At 30.8% G+C, this 19,765-nt stretch overlaps 1 protein-coding gene across 2 annotated transcripts in view; it reads right to left on the bottom strand.

The window, feature by feature from the left end:
- dysf (dysfusion) overlaps positions 1-19,765 on the bottom strand; it is a 42,456-nt gene that overhangs the window by 4,702 nt on the left and 17,989 nt on the right. Inside the window, exons 3-5 of one of the 2 annotated variants that reach the window (XM_069060451.1) lie at positions 18,477-18,538; positions 3,522-3,626; positions 2,836-3,030 (exon numbers count right to left, since the gene is read on the bottom strand). In XM_069060451.1, coding sequence (XP_068916552.1) covers positions 2,836-3,030; positions 3,522-3,626; positions 18,477-18,538 — 362 coding nt within the window. The remainder of the gene's footprint in view (positions 1-2,835; positions 3,031-3,521; positions 3,627-18,476; positions 18,539-19,765) is intronic. The other variant, XM_069060452.1, reaches the window with a different exon arrangement.

The following is a 19,765-nucleotide window of genomic DNA, read 5'->3' as shown; positions in this document are numbered from 1 at the left end:
ACCGCATTTCAGTAAACCAGGTTTAATTTTTTTTTTGTGATGGGCCTAATACAGCGCAAAATGAAAATTTCTGGTACATAGACAGGAAATATTTTTTTATCGAATATAATTTTTCTTTACAAAACACTTAACAATTGAAGAAAATTTTGAATTCGATAAATAGGTGTTCTCGGTATAATTGTATTTGTTCTAACATCAAGAAAATTGAATTTGGTATTATGGGCGATATCGCTTTGTTAAAAAACATTCAAAAATGCATTTTGTGGATAAATCACATTAATTTTGATTTAAACATTGGCCACTATGACCGCTGAATTTAAACCCAGTTGAAAAAAAAATAAAAATTACACATTTTAACTGCGAAAAGAGAGGAAATTGCAATAACTAATATGTATTTCAAAAATGAGTTTTCAACTTTAAGTTATTAAAGCTTCATTTATTGACTTTGCAGGTTAATTAAGCCCATAATGGACTTTGTTTTAACAGAATGTTGTAGTTTTTACTAAACAAGAATTAGGAGGAATGGAATGGAATAGGGATTATTAGGTACAAAATTCAAGCTAAAAATTACTCAATATAATTTTTTGTCATTATTATGGAAGAAAAAATCTTTTTTTCACTACTAGTGATAAGGTCTAGCTTTATCGGTTGTCATAGAACACTGAGAAGTTTCGTTTTTCTACGTTGGCCCAGTGACAGGTAAATAATTTTTTATTATTAACCAGTGGTGAATAATGGAACAACCGTCACCTAGCAACGAAAGATTGTCGTCTATGTCATTGGTTAACGTAGACGATTTTCATACCAACTGTCAAGAAGTGACAACTCGGACCCGTCGCATCCGACAAAATAATTTGATTAATAATTATTATCAGAAAGGGTTTTAACGTATCTAGTAGTGAAAAAAATAGTATATAAACCACGGTGGAGAAGTCCCTTATAGCCTTCGCGCCTTACAACCCTCGGCGCGCCTCGGGCTCTAATCTTGGCGCTCTGGTTATAAACATGAACTTCTCCACCTTGGTATATAATATACTATTAATATATTGCAATAACGCGAAAGTATCTATTATTTATTTTGAAAGTTTTTTTTTTATTTGAATTTTTTAATTTGCTTAGATCCAAATAAAGTATTATAAAGTATTAATAAAGTATGTTAAAAATGTTTGCCGGATTTTTAAAACACGAAAAGAATACTTAAATTCGTATTGATGGATGACTGTATAAAATTTAATTTTTTTACTAAATTAGTATATAATTAATAAAGAAGAAATGAAAATCAGTTATTTTTAAAAATGACGAGTTAATTTCTTTGTTTTTACCTCCTTGTAAGGATAATGAAGATATCATAATCCGCACAATCTAAAATAAGTTTAATATTGGTCTTATGGTTTCGTCGGAATTGACGTCATTTTTTTTTTCAACGAAACCATAGATTTATAATTTCAAAATCTTCTAAATCGTGTAATCGCTTTTTTGATTTTTTTGTTGCGGTAATTTTTGAAATGTAGGTGGTCAAAGAGTTACTCATGATGACGAACAATAATCTTAATAAATTGTAACAAGCGTTCCATTGCAAATGTATGTGCAGCTTGTGTTCAGATAGATTCCTTTGGTATCTATGGCAACTATTCTAGGTGTGGGTGGAATCATTGCTGCTGTTAGAGGTCGGGAAGGGGGGCTCGACCTGCTGAGGTTACTGCATAGTGAAAGGCAGATCCGGCATTGGTACATTCAGCAATGCAAACCGTCCGCAAGATATCTTTTATACAACTAAAGCTGTAAACTTACAGTCAATTTATACGGCTTATGTAAGGCACATTACCAAACTGGACTATTTTTAAACAGATGATAAATCGAGAGCTGCTTGTGCTATGGACACGTCAAAATCACGCTCCGACTGGTCAATATTAGTTTTCAATTTTATATCTGATTGCTTTCACTGACAACTGAAATATACTAAAATTTTTGCGTTCCGCAAAATTTTCAAAAAATTTAAAATTTTGCCAACAGGGCTACAATTTTTGCAAACATATTTATGTATTAAAAACAACGATTCTTTTTCGAATAAATTTCATTTCAACCAGTCTGATTTTTTTATTAATTGAAGTTGTGGTGGTTTCGAAATGTCGAGTGAAGCTTTAACACGTGTTAAGCACTCGTGCGAGTCATTAAGCGAGTTACTAAATTTAGCCATTTACAAGTAACAAGCTACTAAAATTTAACAGCTCGCTCTGGTGATACACGTGAGTACTAAACAAGTGTTCACGGACCTGTATGAATTTAATTTAATAAACATCTTAAGAGTTTGGACACGTGATATGGTTGGCGCACTTGTATCAGCAGTGTGATATATTGTTTCATCCCACTTCTGATGACATAATAATGTTTTATTTTGAAGATTTCCAGTTTCGATAAAAGCTATTTAATATTTGACTGGAAAAATACCAAGATACCAAATATATAAATATTTTGATCCTACAGTTTTTAATAGCGTTTTTCGCTTTACTATCATTATTACTGACACTTGCTGATGTCTAAAACAGTTTTCTAGTTTTTCCTAGAAAACAAGTCAGAAGTTATTGGCAATAATCATTTAGGGCCAACAAATAGGTTATAAGCGTAATCGTTGGTCTCTCAATTTTTAATTTTGTGTTATTAATGACAATTAAAATTCTGATATCCTGGGAAGGTTCCACACAATATATGTATTTATTTTTTATTTGACTCATCAAAACACTAAAATCTGACTTACATACGTATTGGTACTCTTTTGAATGTCAATAATTAATTGTAGTAGTGAGGTTATTGGGAATAAATGAATTATAAAAATACCTTTTGATCTCCAAATCTCATTTGCCTTCTCGCATTTCTAGAAACATTCATCCTACATAAAAATAAACGAATTTCCTCACTAGGGTTACTGTTTGATCCTGAATTTACTGGCCGTCCCAATTCGCATTGGATTGCTTGGTGATCTTGCTTATCTATAATATCGTATACACTATCTCCATGGATTAAAAGATCCTCCTAGAATGAAACAAGGGTATAAGAAATAATTAAGCTATTTAAAGTAATTTGACGAAACATAGACGGTTAATTTAGTTTTGTATCGTTGGAGCCAAAAGTGAAAAACCGTCTAACGATTGTGGAATAATATTACAAATATTTATATATTTTTTGAGCTCCTCATTACATTAGTGGTAATATTACACATAAAGGCAGTGGCGGTGGGTGGAGTAGCTAACATATTAATAAGGCCAAAAATTGCTGCGTCATCGACGTTGATGACATGGAGTTAGTCGGTCGTCTTGCTTTACTAAACTACTAAATCCCGAACGTCAGAAGCTCTTTCAGTCATATATTGTCCGCACATTTCTACACTTCTAAGTTTTTTTTTAATAAATGATCTATTAATTAAATATTTCTTTGAGTGAGCGCCTCGATAGAATTAAATGAATTTTCTTTGCTAGAAGAATTCAGGCTCACTCTTAAGCTTAAAGCTCAAAAAGTTCGCTCACCTGTAAAACACTCACCATGGAATGTCCCAGGTACTCTGCAGCATTGTCCGATATGTACAACAGCTTACCATTTTGAGTCATCATCATCAGAAAGCCACTTAAGGCCTGAAACAAAAAGTATATTTAAAAATTTGCACTCAAACAATTCCATTGTGGCTAGTTTGGAGCACGTTTGTTAACCAAAATAAGTGGATCGTTTCAGATAATCGACGGGCATTTAACAATTGATCACTATCAATCGAAATAACATATAACATGTCGAGGTGTATACGAAGAAGTAAACTTGCACTTTTAAAATTATTATCGATCATCGTTTTACGCCACGGGCGATTCTAAAGTTTGTAATCTACATTTTAACAGGTAACAATAATAATGATTAAGCACAGTCGGGGCGGAGCTAATTATCGTAACATAGCAACAAATTTTAAAGATAAATAAATTACGTAACAAAAATTTTGTGAAGAAAAAATTACGGATACAGCGTTGTCAATAAATTATTTCAAAACAATCAAAAACAACACGAAAGAAAAATATCGACGTATTAAATTTTAATAATGGAATTTTTACGAAAAATGTCTTGTTTTTTTAAAGCAATTGTGAACAGGAATGTTCATTTAATTCATAAAATGTCTACACAAAAAATGAAACTCATTACGACAATGTAACATATACGATATGATCAACACAAAAAAGGATAAAGAGCGGCTATGGAAAACAAAATGTCTACAATTGTGAGGCGTAACTTAATGATCTGTCACTTGTCAATTTTGACATTTACGTGAATTTTATTCAAAAAAATGATTTTTATTTTAAAATGGGAAGGAAGAAAATGGTGATTGGGCTTACCATACACAGCCCTATTGGTTGGGGTTTCGGAAAACTGAAATCATATCTGTTAATATGGTTGACACCCCCGTATATTTTTGGAAATTTTGTTTTTCATAGACGCCCCTTATCTCTTTCTTTGTTGATCATATCGTATAAAGACATATAAAGATGATAAAGAAATTATCTAAATGAAATATCGTGTGGTTCTTATTTATAGTAGCATATCTTTATAGCTAATTTTATTGCAAAGCTATTAAGTTTGAAATTTTATGATGTGAAATAAACGTAGTGTTGTAACTATTAGACACAAACATTAAATATTACCCATCAACATGATAAAATGTAACTATTGTTTTACATATTTTAAGTTATTTTAATTTTTGTTTATCATGCACAATTATCTATATATGTAATTATTTTATATTTTGTGGTCAAATGTAGTCACACACTTGAACATTTTATGGCACCAGTTCTTCGCAGTTTGGTTATGAATCAATAAAATATATGTATCAACAAATTATTAACTTATTTTATAAAATGTAATTAACCAACTTAATTAATTATTAACTTATATTTAATAATACATATATAATACATTTTATTATTGATATTAAATATTTCTGTTCAATAATCTGTGAAAAAAATCATTAGATGAAGTTACTACATATATTGCTTTGCTTTGCAATAATCTTGTATTAATCCATTTCTCTGGTATGAAATTATTTATTATTTGGGTGATTGTTAAATTGATTGGTGTTAAAATTTCTCTTGTAGAGTTGTAAACATTTTTTATACTTACATTAACTCGTGTTTCAAACGTAACTATTATTCGTCATATACTCGTAGGTGGTTCCATTCTAGACAGAGAGTGCAGTCCCCCTGTTAAATTGTTATTTACCGATCACCTGTTCTGAAATTTAAAACGAAGACATTGATATACCCAGCCAAACTAACTAACGGAACTTTTAGTATTTTTCGAATTTTCAAAATAAATTAATTAAATTCAACTCTATTATATGTAGAGCGTCAGATATGGAATATGAAAAAAAACACGTGATTAAAAAGATCTAAAAATGAAATTATAGACTAGGTATAATAATGTTATCATATTAACTTTCAAACAGAGATATGAAAAGAAATTGTCAAAGATACAATACATGATTTTTATATATCTTTTGTCTGTGTTGATCATACCAGTTGTGCCAAAAAAAAGCTTTGATAAAATGTTTGATATTTTTTTAAATATTAAATGAAATGAATCTTTATATTTTAATTAATAGTCAAGCCAAAATTGGAATCAAGATTAGAAAGGGTCTGCCAAATTTAAGTAGTAACATCAAATTTAATATATTTTTTTATTTAAATTTTTAATCGTCTCATTAGTTACATTTGACTTTTCACGACTTTAATATTTGGTGGTTTTGTGGTGTTGTCTTAACAGTAAATTGTCCTAAATGGATCAGGTTCGTCTGACAAAATATAACAGAATTGTTGATTATCTCCAGTTTTGTCAGCAGAAAATAACTAACTGTGTTAAAAATAAACTCGTAAAAATTAGAATACAAATGGAGCTGGTTAAAAGGAGCAATACAAAGATTATTTATTTTGAACCTCTCATTAAGTTTCGAATAATCAATTTTAATATAATTCACCTTTATATCTATAAAACTAGTAACATATAGTGGTTTTTAATGACTTGATATTAAGAGAAATTATCATAAAAGTGTCTCTTTAAACAGCTATTTCGCTATCCATAAAAACATTTACGAAATGGACCCATCAGTTGGTTGTCATTAGATAAAATAGTTGGTGCGGTGCTTTATATTTTAAACTCGTTGCTTCATTTTAATCTACCAGACACTTAACGGAAATATGTCAACAAAGTTTTGTTATTTTCTGTATTGTTGTTTGTGACGTATTTTTATCTACGTCTACATAGCGTTACAGCAGATCGTATCTCAACGCTATGGCTAATCCGAGTATAAAGGATTATACAAAGTAAATGTCAAATCCATGGTTGTGTTTATCTACACGAAATAAATTGACAATTGATATAAGTTAGCAGTTGTGAATAGGTTTCGCCAAGTAATTTATAAAATTATAATTTTATAAAGATGTAATGTTAGTCGAGTCACACTCCATCATGATAAAATACACAACTCACATAAAGTTGAAATTTTGACTTGTGTTTTTATTATTTCATAAAACTTTTAGTTTTGTTTGAAAAAATGAATCTAGCAGCAATCAACAATCGGTCTTAACTAAGCTCTTCCCAGTTTTCTTTCACATTGGTGACTGTATCTGAGGTCATTACTCATTACTATCCGTCCTATCTATAATGTCAATTTTACAAAAGTTTGTGGTGTAAAAGTCGTGGTTTGGGGAAAATCTGTCAAAGTGTTAAATTCCAAAAACATCAAATGAAATCCTGTAAACATGAAACTGGAAGTACAAAGTGTCTATAAGCCGTGCCAAAATTAAAAAAACACCACCTGTTGAATCAAGTTGGTAAGCTCAAAAACACTAAATGTCCTAAGGTTACGTCGATATTACTAGGATTTTATCGATCTCTTTGTTATGTCAAAAGACGCTTACCAAGAAATTTCAAACTTCCGCAAAAAAAAGAAATCTTTTGAATAACACAAGATTACAAAATTTGAATTTTTATTTTCAGTTTTCATAAGGTATCATTGACTCTATCCTAACCAAACATTTCTATTTTCCCCATGTCAAACGTCAACTCTACGAGTAATCATACAACATTGCCGGATGTATTCTCTAGGTAGAATACAGTGTTGGTGGTTTTTTAGTTTTGGCACGGATAATATAAAAGAGCGGATATCAAGAGTCCTATGGAATTGTGAGGCTCTATAGTTGTATTGTGTCGAACTATGTCGAGCGGGTGAAGCCGTCAAATCAGATGTTTACAGTCAAATGTCAAATTACAGCGTGATCAACAATGACTGAGTCTGTTGGCAATGAAACAATTGAAAAATATTGATGGTTTTTTGTCTCATAATTGGCACTGACCGGATGTTTTAACATTTAACACACGACATTTAAACAAACTGGGTTATGTCGGTTATGTTTATGCTATTACAAAAATGAAACTTTGATGGTAAATTTCAAATTTGCCTGTCAACACTATCAAAGCTGACAACCGGAAATGTGTTTAGATTACAGTGGTACCAAAATCATTCAAATTTTCATTGTTATCAACAGATTCAGTCATTTTTTATCACGCCGTATTAAATCTTAGCGTCGGTTCGACGTCTTAGTTGTTTTGCTTGTGATTTTCTTCAGTTTTTCTATATTCTAATTACTTTTCATCTTACAACAGTTTTTATTGAAAACCGTGATTAATGGACTTACAGCTTCCCCATTGTAGCTTGAGCTGTGAGAGCCGGATGCGCAAAGCTCTAACAGCCCCTCTACTAATTCTGTCGCATTTCTTTGTTGCTTCCAATCTCTCAATATTAGGACCTCTTTATTCAACTTTGCGCATCCCTCACAGCTCAAGCTACAATGAGTAAGCTGTACATAAGCTCTGTTTTTCTATTTGGTACCACAATAGGCTACAGAGCGGCAAAAATTAAATATATTCGAATTTCACAGGATTCTTGATATACATACGTTCTTCATGTTTTTATAGACACTCTATATTTTTACATAAAACGCCTAATTGAAGCATGTAAATGTAATTACAATAACTGTCAAACATACAAAAATTGGTTGAATGTCCCTGCGGACAAAGATCAAGCTGCCAATCATTAAAACAGAAAGTACTAGAAGTTTTCAATGCCAGCTTTACTTTTTATTTAGTGGACCGATAGTAATAGGTTCGACTTTACCTTATTTCGCCTTATTCTGAACAGCGAAGGCTATCGGATCGTATTTCATACATTAAGAATTATGTTATAAGCCGATAAGTCGTAAAAAATATTCCGTAATGAAAAAGGTCTAAAGTAAGTGCTAGGTACCTAAGAAATAAATCTAATGAAAATTACAACCTGATATGAAATAAAGAAATCCAACGTATCAAGTATGTAGTTTGAAAGGATTGTTTTCCTTTTGAATCAAACGTGGATTTAGTGAAATATTAGAGGTTAATAAGATTCATTTCGGTCAAAACATAACACTTTAAGGGTATGGGCACTGGAATGGAACCAATTATGATAAAATAAATAAAGAGCGTAGTATAACTTAGTTATAGAAGTTGCAAAGTTATCAAAAAATCTAACTGAGGATTGCAAAGAACACGATTCTTTGCAATGAAGCGTGCTATAGGTTAATCTACAAAACAGATTTCTCTGCGCGATTACTTGCTTTATGATCCCAAAAATGGTTCATTTAAAATATTTTCAAACCCGAGCAAAGCTACGATTGTCTAAATTAGTCGAATGGCAGCTTGTTTACTTTCCCTTAAAAATGCTAATTTATTATATGTATGTAATTACATATACAGTGCCTTTTTTTAACGCGGGCCATAGGGATTTACATGACAAAAACTTTGTATCGTGGTAATAAGCTTTTTAGCAAGAATTTTTAAGTGAAATTTGGCAGAATATTAGATTAATATTTTATAAATCAATTTCAGTTTATTTTATACTACAGAATAAAATAATTACGGACTTAATTTAAAAAAATGTACTTTTAATTACAATAAATTATTGTAATAGACTAATAGAAATAAGTACAGTATGTAATATACAGTGCCTTTTTTTTAACGCTGGCCATAGGGATTTACATGCTAAAAATTTAGGGTTTGTTAATGAGCTTTTTAGTAGGAATTTTTAAGTGAAATTTGGTACGTACAAAACAAAATAATCACGGAATTAGAGCAAAAATAGGTTTATTAAATTTACCACGTGGCTTGCCAAGTAGGCTGACGTAATGTAAACCCAACAAACGTCAAATAGTAATAATTTTCAATGGACACCTTTTCAAATAAAGAAATTATTGAATGGGATAAACTTTGAAAAATGTGCAGTTTTATTTCATAGACAAAAACATAGGAAATCATAATTACATCAAAATAAATAAAATTCTACTTCAACAATATTAAACTATTTTGATTATTTTTGAATTTTCATTTCATAAATTGTTCAAACTGTCTTCCACAGGCTGCAAGACACTAACCAACACAATCATAAAAATTTTGTCGAATATTTTGTAACTGTCTAACGATTATAAAACCTTCTGGGCAAAAAATAATGCATAATCTAAAAATAAGCATTTTTTGAACGATATACGATTCACAATTCTCTCTATTTCGCAGCAAGCAATTATGATATTTCAGTTTTAAATAAATACTTAATAAATATATGCTTTCATTTTTTATTAGTTAACAAACAATACATTTTGAGAATCAAATCTTTTAATTCAATCTTATTATAATTAAACCTAACAATTACATTAAAATTATTTCTATTATTTTTTTATTCACTTATTGTATAGAGAGACTTTAAGTTACAAGCTTATTTTTATAAAAAATATATACATACAGGGTCGCTATTAAGTGTGGGTACAGTTGATTATTTTGAAAACCCGTTGTGAAACGTGGTAGGTATACCCTTAGGAGGATTTAAATTCTATTTAAACGTATTTTTTTCAATTTTGAGATACAAAGCCAACTTGATTTTTTTAAATGGGATGATGGGTCAAATTTAACATTTTTGAATAGAACATTTTTTTCTTAATTCGATGACAAATTTAAAAAACATTTGACATTAAGTATGGACAGAATTAAATATTTTCAAAATGGTGCATCAATACCTACTTTTTGAAATTAGGTACACTATTAAAGGTACTTAAAGTCTATCGTCTGGGATTTTTTTCATATTTCTGTTGTCATTTGTTTTGGAAATTCAAGGCTAAATTGTTTTATAAGGCATTTAAAAAAAAATATAGAAAAAAGCATAAACATGAAAAATTTGTTTTATTCTACAAAAGGTGCTCAAAATGGTTAAAATTATTGCACACAAGTTTAATATTGGTTAATATGCAAGTGACAGATTGCTAAGCATTATCAATGCCAACTTGGTTTTGTTTTTTGAGAATTAAATTTTTGAAAATATCTTTTTTAGCTTTTAAAACAAACAAAGATATGCATGCAGCATATCATTGAATTCAGAAAAGAATGCTTTATTCAAAAACGTTAAATTTGACCCATCATCCCATTAAAAAAAAATCAAGTTGGACTTTTATGTCAAAAACAAATGTCGCTACAAAATTGAAAAAAACACGTTTAAATAGAATTTAAATCATCTAAGGGTATACCAAGTTTCACGGTGATCCTACAAAGAATTTTTAAAATAATCAACTGTACCCATACTTAATAGTGACCCTGTATAAATACAATTGCAATGTCCTTCTGTGATCTTCACATTTAAACAAATTTTCCAGCTTTTTAGGTTGTTTACGCCATACACAAGACATTTTATCAGTTTTTAGAATTCTTGTCTGTCAGGCTTGTTTTTTTTTCAAAGTTTGTTAGAAAGGAAAAATTCTAGATTGTGTTCTACGCTTCATTTCATCTCGATATGATATCACTATCAGGAAGTGGCACAGTAACGACAAATCTGTACCGAGTATGTCGCGATATAGTGAGTTCGCCTCGTTTATTTATATTTCATCGATATTAATCTAAGCGGAGTGCTGTCGTGTCATATCACGTCTTATGTTTTTTTGCCTTAGAACCAATCCTAAACGTCAGAAGTAAATTTTTAATTTAATTTTTAGTTTAATTTCTTCATTTGTTAAGTTAAATAAGTTGATTTCTTCCAACGGAGGTTGTCACATTCCTTAATACACGCGAGTAAAGCCACAGCCAAAGGCAAGTTTTTAATAAAAACTAAATTTTCCTGAAACAACACTAACTCCAGATGCTAATTGCGACTGATGCTTTTAAAAACATTTAATCTTAATCGAAATTTAATGCATTTTTACAGCGTGATGTAAGTATGTATTAGATTTTTCAGATTTCATACAAAACCATTGTCATTTGAAAATGTTATGCCAGATTATTTGTGTTCCTTCTAATTTAATCACCGTTGGTTTTTTAAGTTTGTTTTGTTTTCTTTTATGTGATTCCTTCTGTATAGAATCTTCTAGTTGTCCTTGATACGAAAACGTGATGGTTCCGGTAAGGTCAAAGTTGGTATTAAGAATAAATTTACAGCATTACAAAATAGTGTAAATTGCAGGCGTGTATCATCACTTACATCCCGATTTAAACACAACGTAAGGATAAAGAAACTTTTTTATCCATTTACCTCGAGATCAACTGATCTCAACGTAAATTGCTGAGCGATGACGATACCGCTGTTTTTATTAAGAACTGCAACTACTGAATTTTTTAGCTATCAATTGTTGTCAATTTGTTTCGATTTTGGTAAGAGGATTGTTTCGGGTCCCGACTGAAATTGTCTATGTTCGGAGAGAACATAATCGTAAACAACTCGTCGAACCAATAAAGTACAGAATAAACACAATATAAAATTCCGAAAACTGATTAGAAATCTTAATTTAGTATTAGCTATGAAAGTTACCTTGGTTTAATGTGAAGCAGTTCACTCGAAGCAAGCGAGAGAACAGTAATGTAATGCTCCCAGCATGTAATATATTCTTTAATGATCCTCTATCAGCCTGAAAGATCTTAAGAGTAAAGCGAACTCTTCAGTTTTTTATAAGATCAATAATAAATTAAAAAGTACGGTTGTTCAAAAACGAATCTTCCAATTGGGCGTATACAGGTGAATCGATTTTGAATCCCCCATTTACCGCTTTTAATTAATCTAAACGGTAGAGCGTTTTCGAAACTGGATCATTCCTCGCCGTAACAATGGTAAAGAGCTTTTTAAATACCGTCTCGCTCTGAGTAAAAATGAAACAGTCATAAAAAATTCTTCTCTTATCTGCATACTTACATCATTTAAAATTATGACAAGATAAAGAATAATAATATGACAAACTACTTATCTTTAAAATCAAACTAATGGCACTAAAGGACCTCTTTTGCATATTCAAGTAGCTGTCTGCTCGTCTGGGACAGTTGAACATATGCAAGTATTCTATTTCTTTGTCGTGACGTCTTTTTTGAATGTTAAATAATGACAAAAACATTTTTTCCCAAAAACATTAAAACACATTTTCTTCGTCAAGAATAATTCCTATTAGAGTTTATTTTAATTTATGTTGCAAAGCTTAAGAATCTTTTTATATTTATTCGCAGTAGATGTAATTTAAATTTAATTTAAAATTTTCTTAAAATTAAATCTAAGCAAATAGATGAAGAGAAGACCAAAAGCTTGGAAAATCAATAACTCTAATTTTTGGTCGACTGGTTATTGTACTGCATTTAAAGAAGTATGAATTAAATGTTTTCAAAACATATTCGTACAGGCGTAGATAATAATTTTCAAAGTGTCAAAAAAGGACCTTACTTTTTTTGTTTATGTGCGTTTACTCTAGACAACAGTTATAATGGAACTTATTTTATTAATGTGAATCATCAATAAAATCCTTTCACAAGAGGTTAGAAAATGATATTAATAAAATTTAGCTTCCATTAGCACTTTTTTCAAGTAAATAGGTTTATTGAAGATTTGTAGAAGTAGTTCATTTACTTTGATTGATTTTTCACTAATTTTGTTTCTTGTGCAGTTTAAATTAATCCTGGAAGCAACTGGTGCTACCAAGTTTTATCTACAATGATTAAAATGACATTGTCATTAAGCCTCGTCCATGTTTTAATTAGGCAAAATTAATGTAAGTATTAACCTATCAAAATGTTTCGCGTTTATTTGAATTTTGAAATTTTTATGTAAAACAGAAATAAGTTTAGATTGTCACAAAGTCGTTAAAACAGCCGAGTAAAATGTTCAGAAATTTGCTCTGAAGAATCCTGTTTCTATTTCTGCCAATAAAATTTATTATTACGAGTTATAAGTAATAAAAGTCACCCATTTGAATATACCGCAAGTTATTACAAATCAATTTAATTAGTTTCATTTCGCAACATTTGCGGGACTGATTTTAAATTAACGCGGAACGTTAATATAATATGTCGAGAGAGGCGTACTCCTTGATGGTTCTTCTTTAATGGAGCGCTTTGCTAAAAACTGAGAAGAACTGTTATCTTAAAAGACTGTGGGCGTCTATTTCAGTTACGCCCATTGTGCTTTCAGAACATTTTACACATCATATTTATATGTCAAAAAGTTTTAAACGAGAACATCCCTCTGCACTTTGGAAGTGTGTCGTACCGAGATCGGTTTGAGATACGACTTAATGGTACCTTATCATGTTATCAAATAATTATTAAACAAGAACCGTACAGTCTTCCATGACTTGCAAATTCAACACCGATATTAGTCTAATTTTTCGTGCGAACCTCATCGAATCACTAGATCACTAGTATGGCATTTACATGTAGTGCAACTCGTGGAATCGCGTTGACACAAATTACACTGGAATTGTCCATTTGTGATTGTCAGTGAAGTTACATTTGACTTGAGGTGGTGTCAGGAAGATGAGACTGGGTATTTTGTTTTGCTTGGTAGTACCAGCAGCTAGGCAAGTTAAGTGATGTCTAAGTGGTACTGAGGCGCACTCCGGCCAATATTTTATCTGTGTCATTATGTCCATTGAGGTTAGGAAGATGCGTTGTGTAAGTATACATATGTGTTTACACTACATTGCTTAATCCGTGTCTTAATCGATACGGTTGTGCATGTATCTGGATTGCCTCACCACATATTGCCATATTTAATGACAGACTAGAGCCAGATGAAGAGCGGTAGATATTGCGGGCGGGTCCGTGGGAAAGTAGCCGTGTACCCCTCGGCTTGAGGTCACGAGCTGACCCCGGCGTGTCCCCCTACCCCGCGTTTCTTCGATACAGATCCGCCCAAGTGCCCTGAACTAGCCCTGTTCGAATGCGCTCTCCGATAAAGATGGTCCGAGTAATTCTATGACCTCTGTTTTATTTCTCGGATGTTACTCGACTATGGCACAATCTAGTCTCTTTCGCATACACTGTACACTTCTTGTTATACTTTCATCCGAGGCTGAACCGTTTGGGTCCGAGGCTGAACCGTTTGGGTCCGAGGCAATGCGCGCCTCCAACAAACACTATCGCAGGACTCGAATTTGCAAGCGCAACTATTATTGAGTTTATTGAACCTGAAATCAGATCACCCCGATTAAAGATCCCGGTTACTGTTAGCCCGGTTCGGCATGAAATTTTTATGGTGATGTTTTGTGGGGTTTCTTTGGTCTCAACCGTGCCCTAGTTCTAATTAGATTTCGCTGCAGCAATTCCATCTCGATCAGAGGCAAATTCGAATTTTCTACTTCAAAATCGTTTTCCTGTGATTTTTTTTCTTTATAGATTAGCTGAACGACAGCTAAATACAACAAAACAAGAAGTTTTAGCAAATTTAATTAAAATTTTTCTCAATTTCCTAGAGCAACTAATAATGTTACTAGATCCAATACACACTTTCTAAAGCACTTTACTTTATTGAAAAAACAACTACATATGTTAATCTTTTAATACTTTCCGCTAAAAAAAAAAATCTTAGTTTGCGAGAAGTTTATGTTATTTTTTTAAACATGGAATTTTGATCAATTCATTGTGATAGCAAATTGATGCTATACTATGAAAGCTTTAAAAATTATTTATGTAGTTTATTTATTCTTAAATTTTACTATTTTTTCCTGTTAGAAAGCTATATAAATTTAAATAAATCCTCCTTTGAAATGAATATGCACAGTTCTATGTCAAAGTTTCTCAAAACAGGTAAAATTTTATGATTATTTTATGACCAAGGAAAAACAGCGATAACAATATTTTAGAACACTTAATGTGGTGTTTGACATTTTGCTTTAGTGATAAAAAATTACGTCAAGTGTCATCCGTTTTATAATACATATTATTGTCAACAAAATTACAGTAATTGCAGTAATCAGGCCAAAATCCAACCAAAAATTAATTTTAATTTAAACTGAAGAGCAAGAAAACACCGGGTGGGACATTGGTTACGCGCAGGCGAGAAATCGTGCTTCTAATTAAATAAAATTTTGGACATTTTTCACACTTACCTAGATATTGGCAAGGTACATTTCATAATTTTTTGATAATTTTTCACTTACACACAAAGCCAGAAAAAAATTAAAAGCAAAATTGAACCAGGAGTTAAACTGGGTGCAAAACAACTCAATACTTTTGGATTCAATCGTGAATTAAAAAAAATAATTAAAACCCTCATCACCGCACTTTTCACCTAAAAAATGACACTGACAGCGACAAAAATTGACAGTTCACATGAAAGCAGCAAAAATTTAATAAATTGGGCATGGCCTGCTTCGACTACAATCATTTATAATAATCCTGTATAACTATTTGCTAAATCAGCGTAAAAAAACATCAATAAGATTTTGAATTAAACGCAATTTTACATTTTAACTTTGAAAATCATTTTTATTTATGACCTGCTATTTGTGATGTCGCAAATTTAGGTGACAGTGGGAACTGTCAATTTTATGGCAAAGTTGTAAATAAGAGGCTTCAAAACGGTCGGCTACTAGTGAATGATCCTTTTGTTGGCAAATTATGCCCTTTTGCCATAAATCACGCGTCTGGTTTGCGTTTAAATAAAAAAGCGAATTATTTAGGCAACCAGGTCAAAATGTGTAATTGTGACAGCAGGGTTTGATGCGCTAGCAGGTACAGATTCATTTAATGTAAAAATTTTGTAGGTAAATTAACAGTTAATATCAGAAAACTAACAAAACTATTACAGCCTTATTTATTAAGAAAAAAAAAAATTAAAAATCTGAAATATATGTAGGTACCTTAGTTAGTTAATTAGTTAGGTATATAAAATATCGCCAATTTTAATTACATAATTAGAAATATATGTAGTGGGTGATCGAGGTTAGTTTATAAATAACCACATACCTTTATTCAGTATTTATTATTTTATTCAGCCTTATTATGATTACTTTAGATAAGATAAAAACATAAACAAATAAAATCTGTCTTTCAATTTTTTAACCATGCAAAAAAATCTCATTTAAATAATAAATGAGCTGTACTAGGCTTGATCATTGATTTTGATTAATTAAATAGTTTCAAAAGATTCATAAACCACGTACCTACCCTTTTTTTACATCGATGACCAAATGACAAAAATTATAATTCAGATTTTTCATATCTTCATAGTCGATTAGATATTTATGCTCCGTAATTCTGAATCACACTGTACATAATATAAAATTTATAAATCGTGATAGCTTATGACAGTTTTGTAACGCCTACTCATAAAATTGCACTAAATATGTAGTTCGTTTTATTTGTTACATTAAAATTTATAACTGTAGAAGTGATAATCTAGAAAAATAGTCTCAATAAATTTTTATTGGTAACAATTCAAACAGATTTTTTTTTTATAAATGGCTTGGATTTTTGTCATACATTTGCTATTTGCTAGTAAGTTAAATATTGCCATAATTCATAAAATTGTTCCAAGTAACATTAAAACTATAATTGATGTGTGTGAACAGATATTGTGCAAGCATAAAGGTCGCATCATATTATAGGTATACTTTGTAAAAGTAATAACACTTATCCACTTTTCCATTGCCTTTTTTAGTTAAGAATTTATTTTGCACTTTTATATTTTTCTATGCTTCAAATTTATTAAAGGACAATCATTGAATATTCACATTCCTTTATTTCTCTACCTTTTTAAACCCCTGCTTATTTTTATTACTTTTCTTTGCAAAATGTAGTCTGATGTTCAAACCTCTTATTTCTGTATAATATGCCATAAATTTACTCATCCAGCTTGAGATTCCTGATCTGTTTTTCTACCTTTAGGTTTTCGTAATTTTATTTATTACAATTAATACTTAATCTCTTCAAGCCCTTTGATTCTTTTCATCTATTTTGAATTTTTATTTTATTATTTTTTGGTCATTTTTAATATAATACATTTTCTGTTTCGCTTTAAATCTTCTTTAATTTTTTATTCACTACATGAATTCAGTGATAACACCGTTTCCACATGTAATACCACACAATAAAAAAAAAAACTATGTGGTACAAAAAGTAAATTTTAGAATCCATTCAGTTATATATTTTTGTAATATTATTATATTACAAAAATATATATATCATCTCTTCAGGTTGACTAATCTTACAGAATGTTATTAATACGATAATGGACAAAAATAGCACAGCAGAAGAAGATGAATACGTTAAAGAGTGGTACGAAATGCAACAGAACGTTGATTGCTAAATGAAATTTGGCGAATTGGTCTAGATAATGTAGAATGTGCTATTTTGTGGAGTGTGGTCTGTTTGAAGCGTGTGAAAGTGAAGCCAGGGCCAGGCTAACTAAAATATGAATTTATCAAGCATAAAAATAAAATACCTTTCGAGAATGGTTCAATAATATGATGCAAACACGCAAGTGGGTAATTGTTTCATTTAAGAAGCGAACACAAGAATTCCCACGATGGGCTTTGGACGCATCGGCCAAATAGCAATTACTCTAACCGCTGAATACATAATTCAAGTAGAAGGAGGCAATAACGATTTGCAATAGACACTATGCAATATTATATACATAACATGCTTTGAGAAATTACTGAAAAACTGCAACAAGATCAGCGATGTCGGTTAATCGGTGCCTCTCAACGCTTTTCAGTAATCACGAAATGTTTAACATTCCTCGGTGAAACTTCCGGAAATCGATTACTGTCAATCGATCAAATAACAGTCTTGTTATAACCATCGTGCTTATTTATTCCCAGTTTCATCAACGCACCGACGTAACACTCCAATTATTACTATTACCATTGTTATCATTAATTTTGTCTATTGGTTTAATTTTTGACAATTATTTTATTTAACAAACTTACGTTAGGAACACTTCACACGCTGATAAATCAAAAGAGAACTGATTTATTACACCTATTAATAACCCAAGATGAGGCCATAAATAATCTGATGTGATTTTTGTAAATCAGAATAACAAAATAACGCAGGCATGTTACACTCGACCGTTTTATATGTCATTACAGTTCTGGTAAATAATTATTCAGTGAGAAACTCACCTTTGAAAATCCGATGTTGGGCGTTGGTGGCTGGTGCAATCCCACATCATGGCATTTGAAAGCTGCAACAAATACAGCAAAATAAATGTTAAAATACTATGATAATGATACTTGTAGTTCCAGCCACAATTATTTATACAGGGTGTAACGTTAAATACCATCAAGGAAGGTCATCTCGACCGATCGCTCACCCAAACAGTCAAATTTGTTTTTGAATTTATTTTTGACACAAATTAGTAACTAAATGAATTGACTTCATGTTTGACATGTCTGTGATCACCGTCTTCTAAACAAGTTACCAAAGAACTTTAATTTCAATTTCTATTTGATTTTACTCATTTCGTAACGATTTTATTTTCGGGTCCTCTTTAAAAATTTCTATACAACTATTCTTGCTAATTACAAAGGATTGCAAGTGAACTTGCGCTAATTGTTTAGCGACTAAGTGTCAATATCTTGTGTACTCATGCTTATGTACTGTCTTTAACCTTAAATAGTGTAGACTATATTTTGGGAAAAGACGAAATTAACGACTTTACACAATGTAGTGATTGCATTTTACACTAAATACTGTTAATTGCGGTATGCGACCTCAACTAAACAACTGCTTTTTTTTTCAAGTGATAACACAAAATTTCTTTTCCTTTCTCCATTTCTAGAATCATACAAACTTTTACTTTTCCTAATTAAGCTCAAGTTTTTTCTTATTAAAACTTATTGTACCATCTGTATAATGCAGCAAATATTTATAATTATTTTATTTTATATTATTTTAGCCTTTATAGATTTATTTTGCACCGACCAGAGTTGCACATTAAGTTTAAAAAAAATTATTAAGGCTTATCTATGTCTATGATTGCTCAAATTTTAATTGAGATTTTTTTATGGTTTTGGTTGGGTAATTAGTTTTTAATTTTTTGGATTATTAAAAGATAAATTTCCTCTAATGTTACGTTATGTTTGGGTTGGCTGATATCAGTTAATGTTCAACACAGTGGATGCTTTGTGGGTTTGTAAAACTAAATGAACACAAAGAATTACCAGAGGTAGGGTAATTATGAATGCTAAATAACAAAATGTGCATATTATAAAACAGTTACGATTTAAAAAGCAGATGGGTTAGTGACACTGTTTAGTTATGGCATCGTTGTCAGGCTGGCATTTATAATTACCGCTTATTATACGGCTAATTAGCTACCTAATCTCAAAATCAGCATTTAATGGTGGTTAAGAACAGGCATTACGTGGTGTCATTTATGGATAAGTTTAGTTTTGTGTGTAAACAATTG

The sequence above is a fragment of the Tenebrio molitor genome, chromosome X (assembly GCF_963966145.1).
Source record: "Tenebrio molitor chromosome X, icTenMoli1.1, whole genome shotgun sequence".
NCBI lineage: Eukaryota > Metazoa > Arthropoda > Insecta > Coleoptera > Tenebrionidae > Tenebrio > Tenebrio molitor.
Note: the sequence above shows the minus strand (reverse complement) of the source record. Positions and strands in the feature narration are given on the sequence as shown.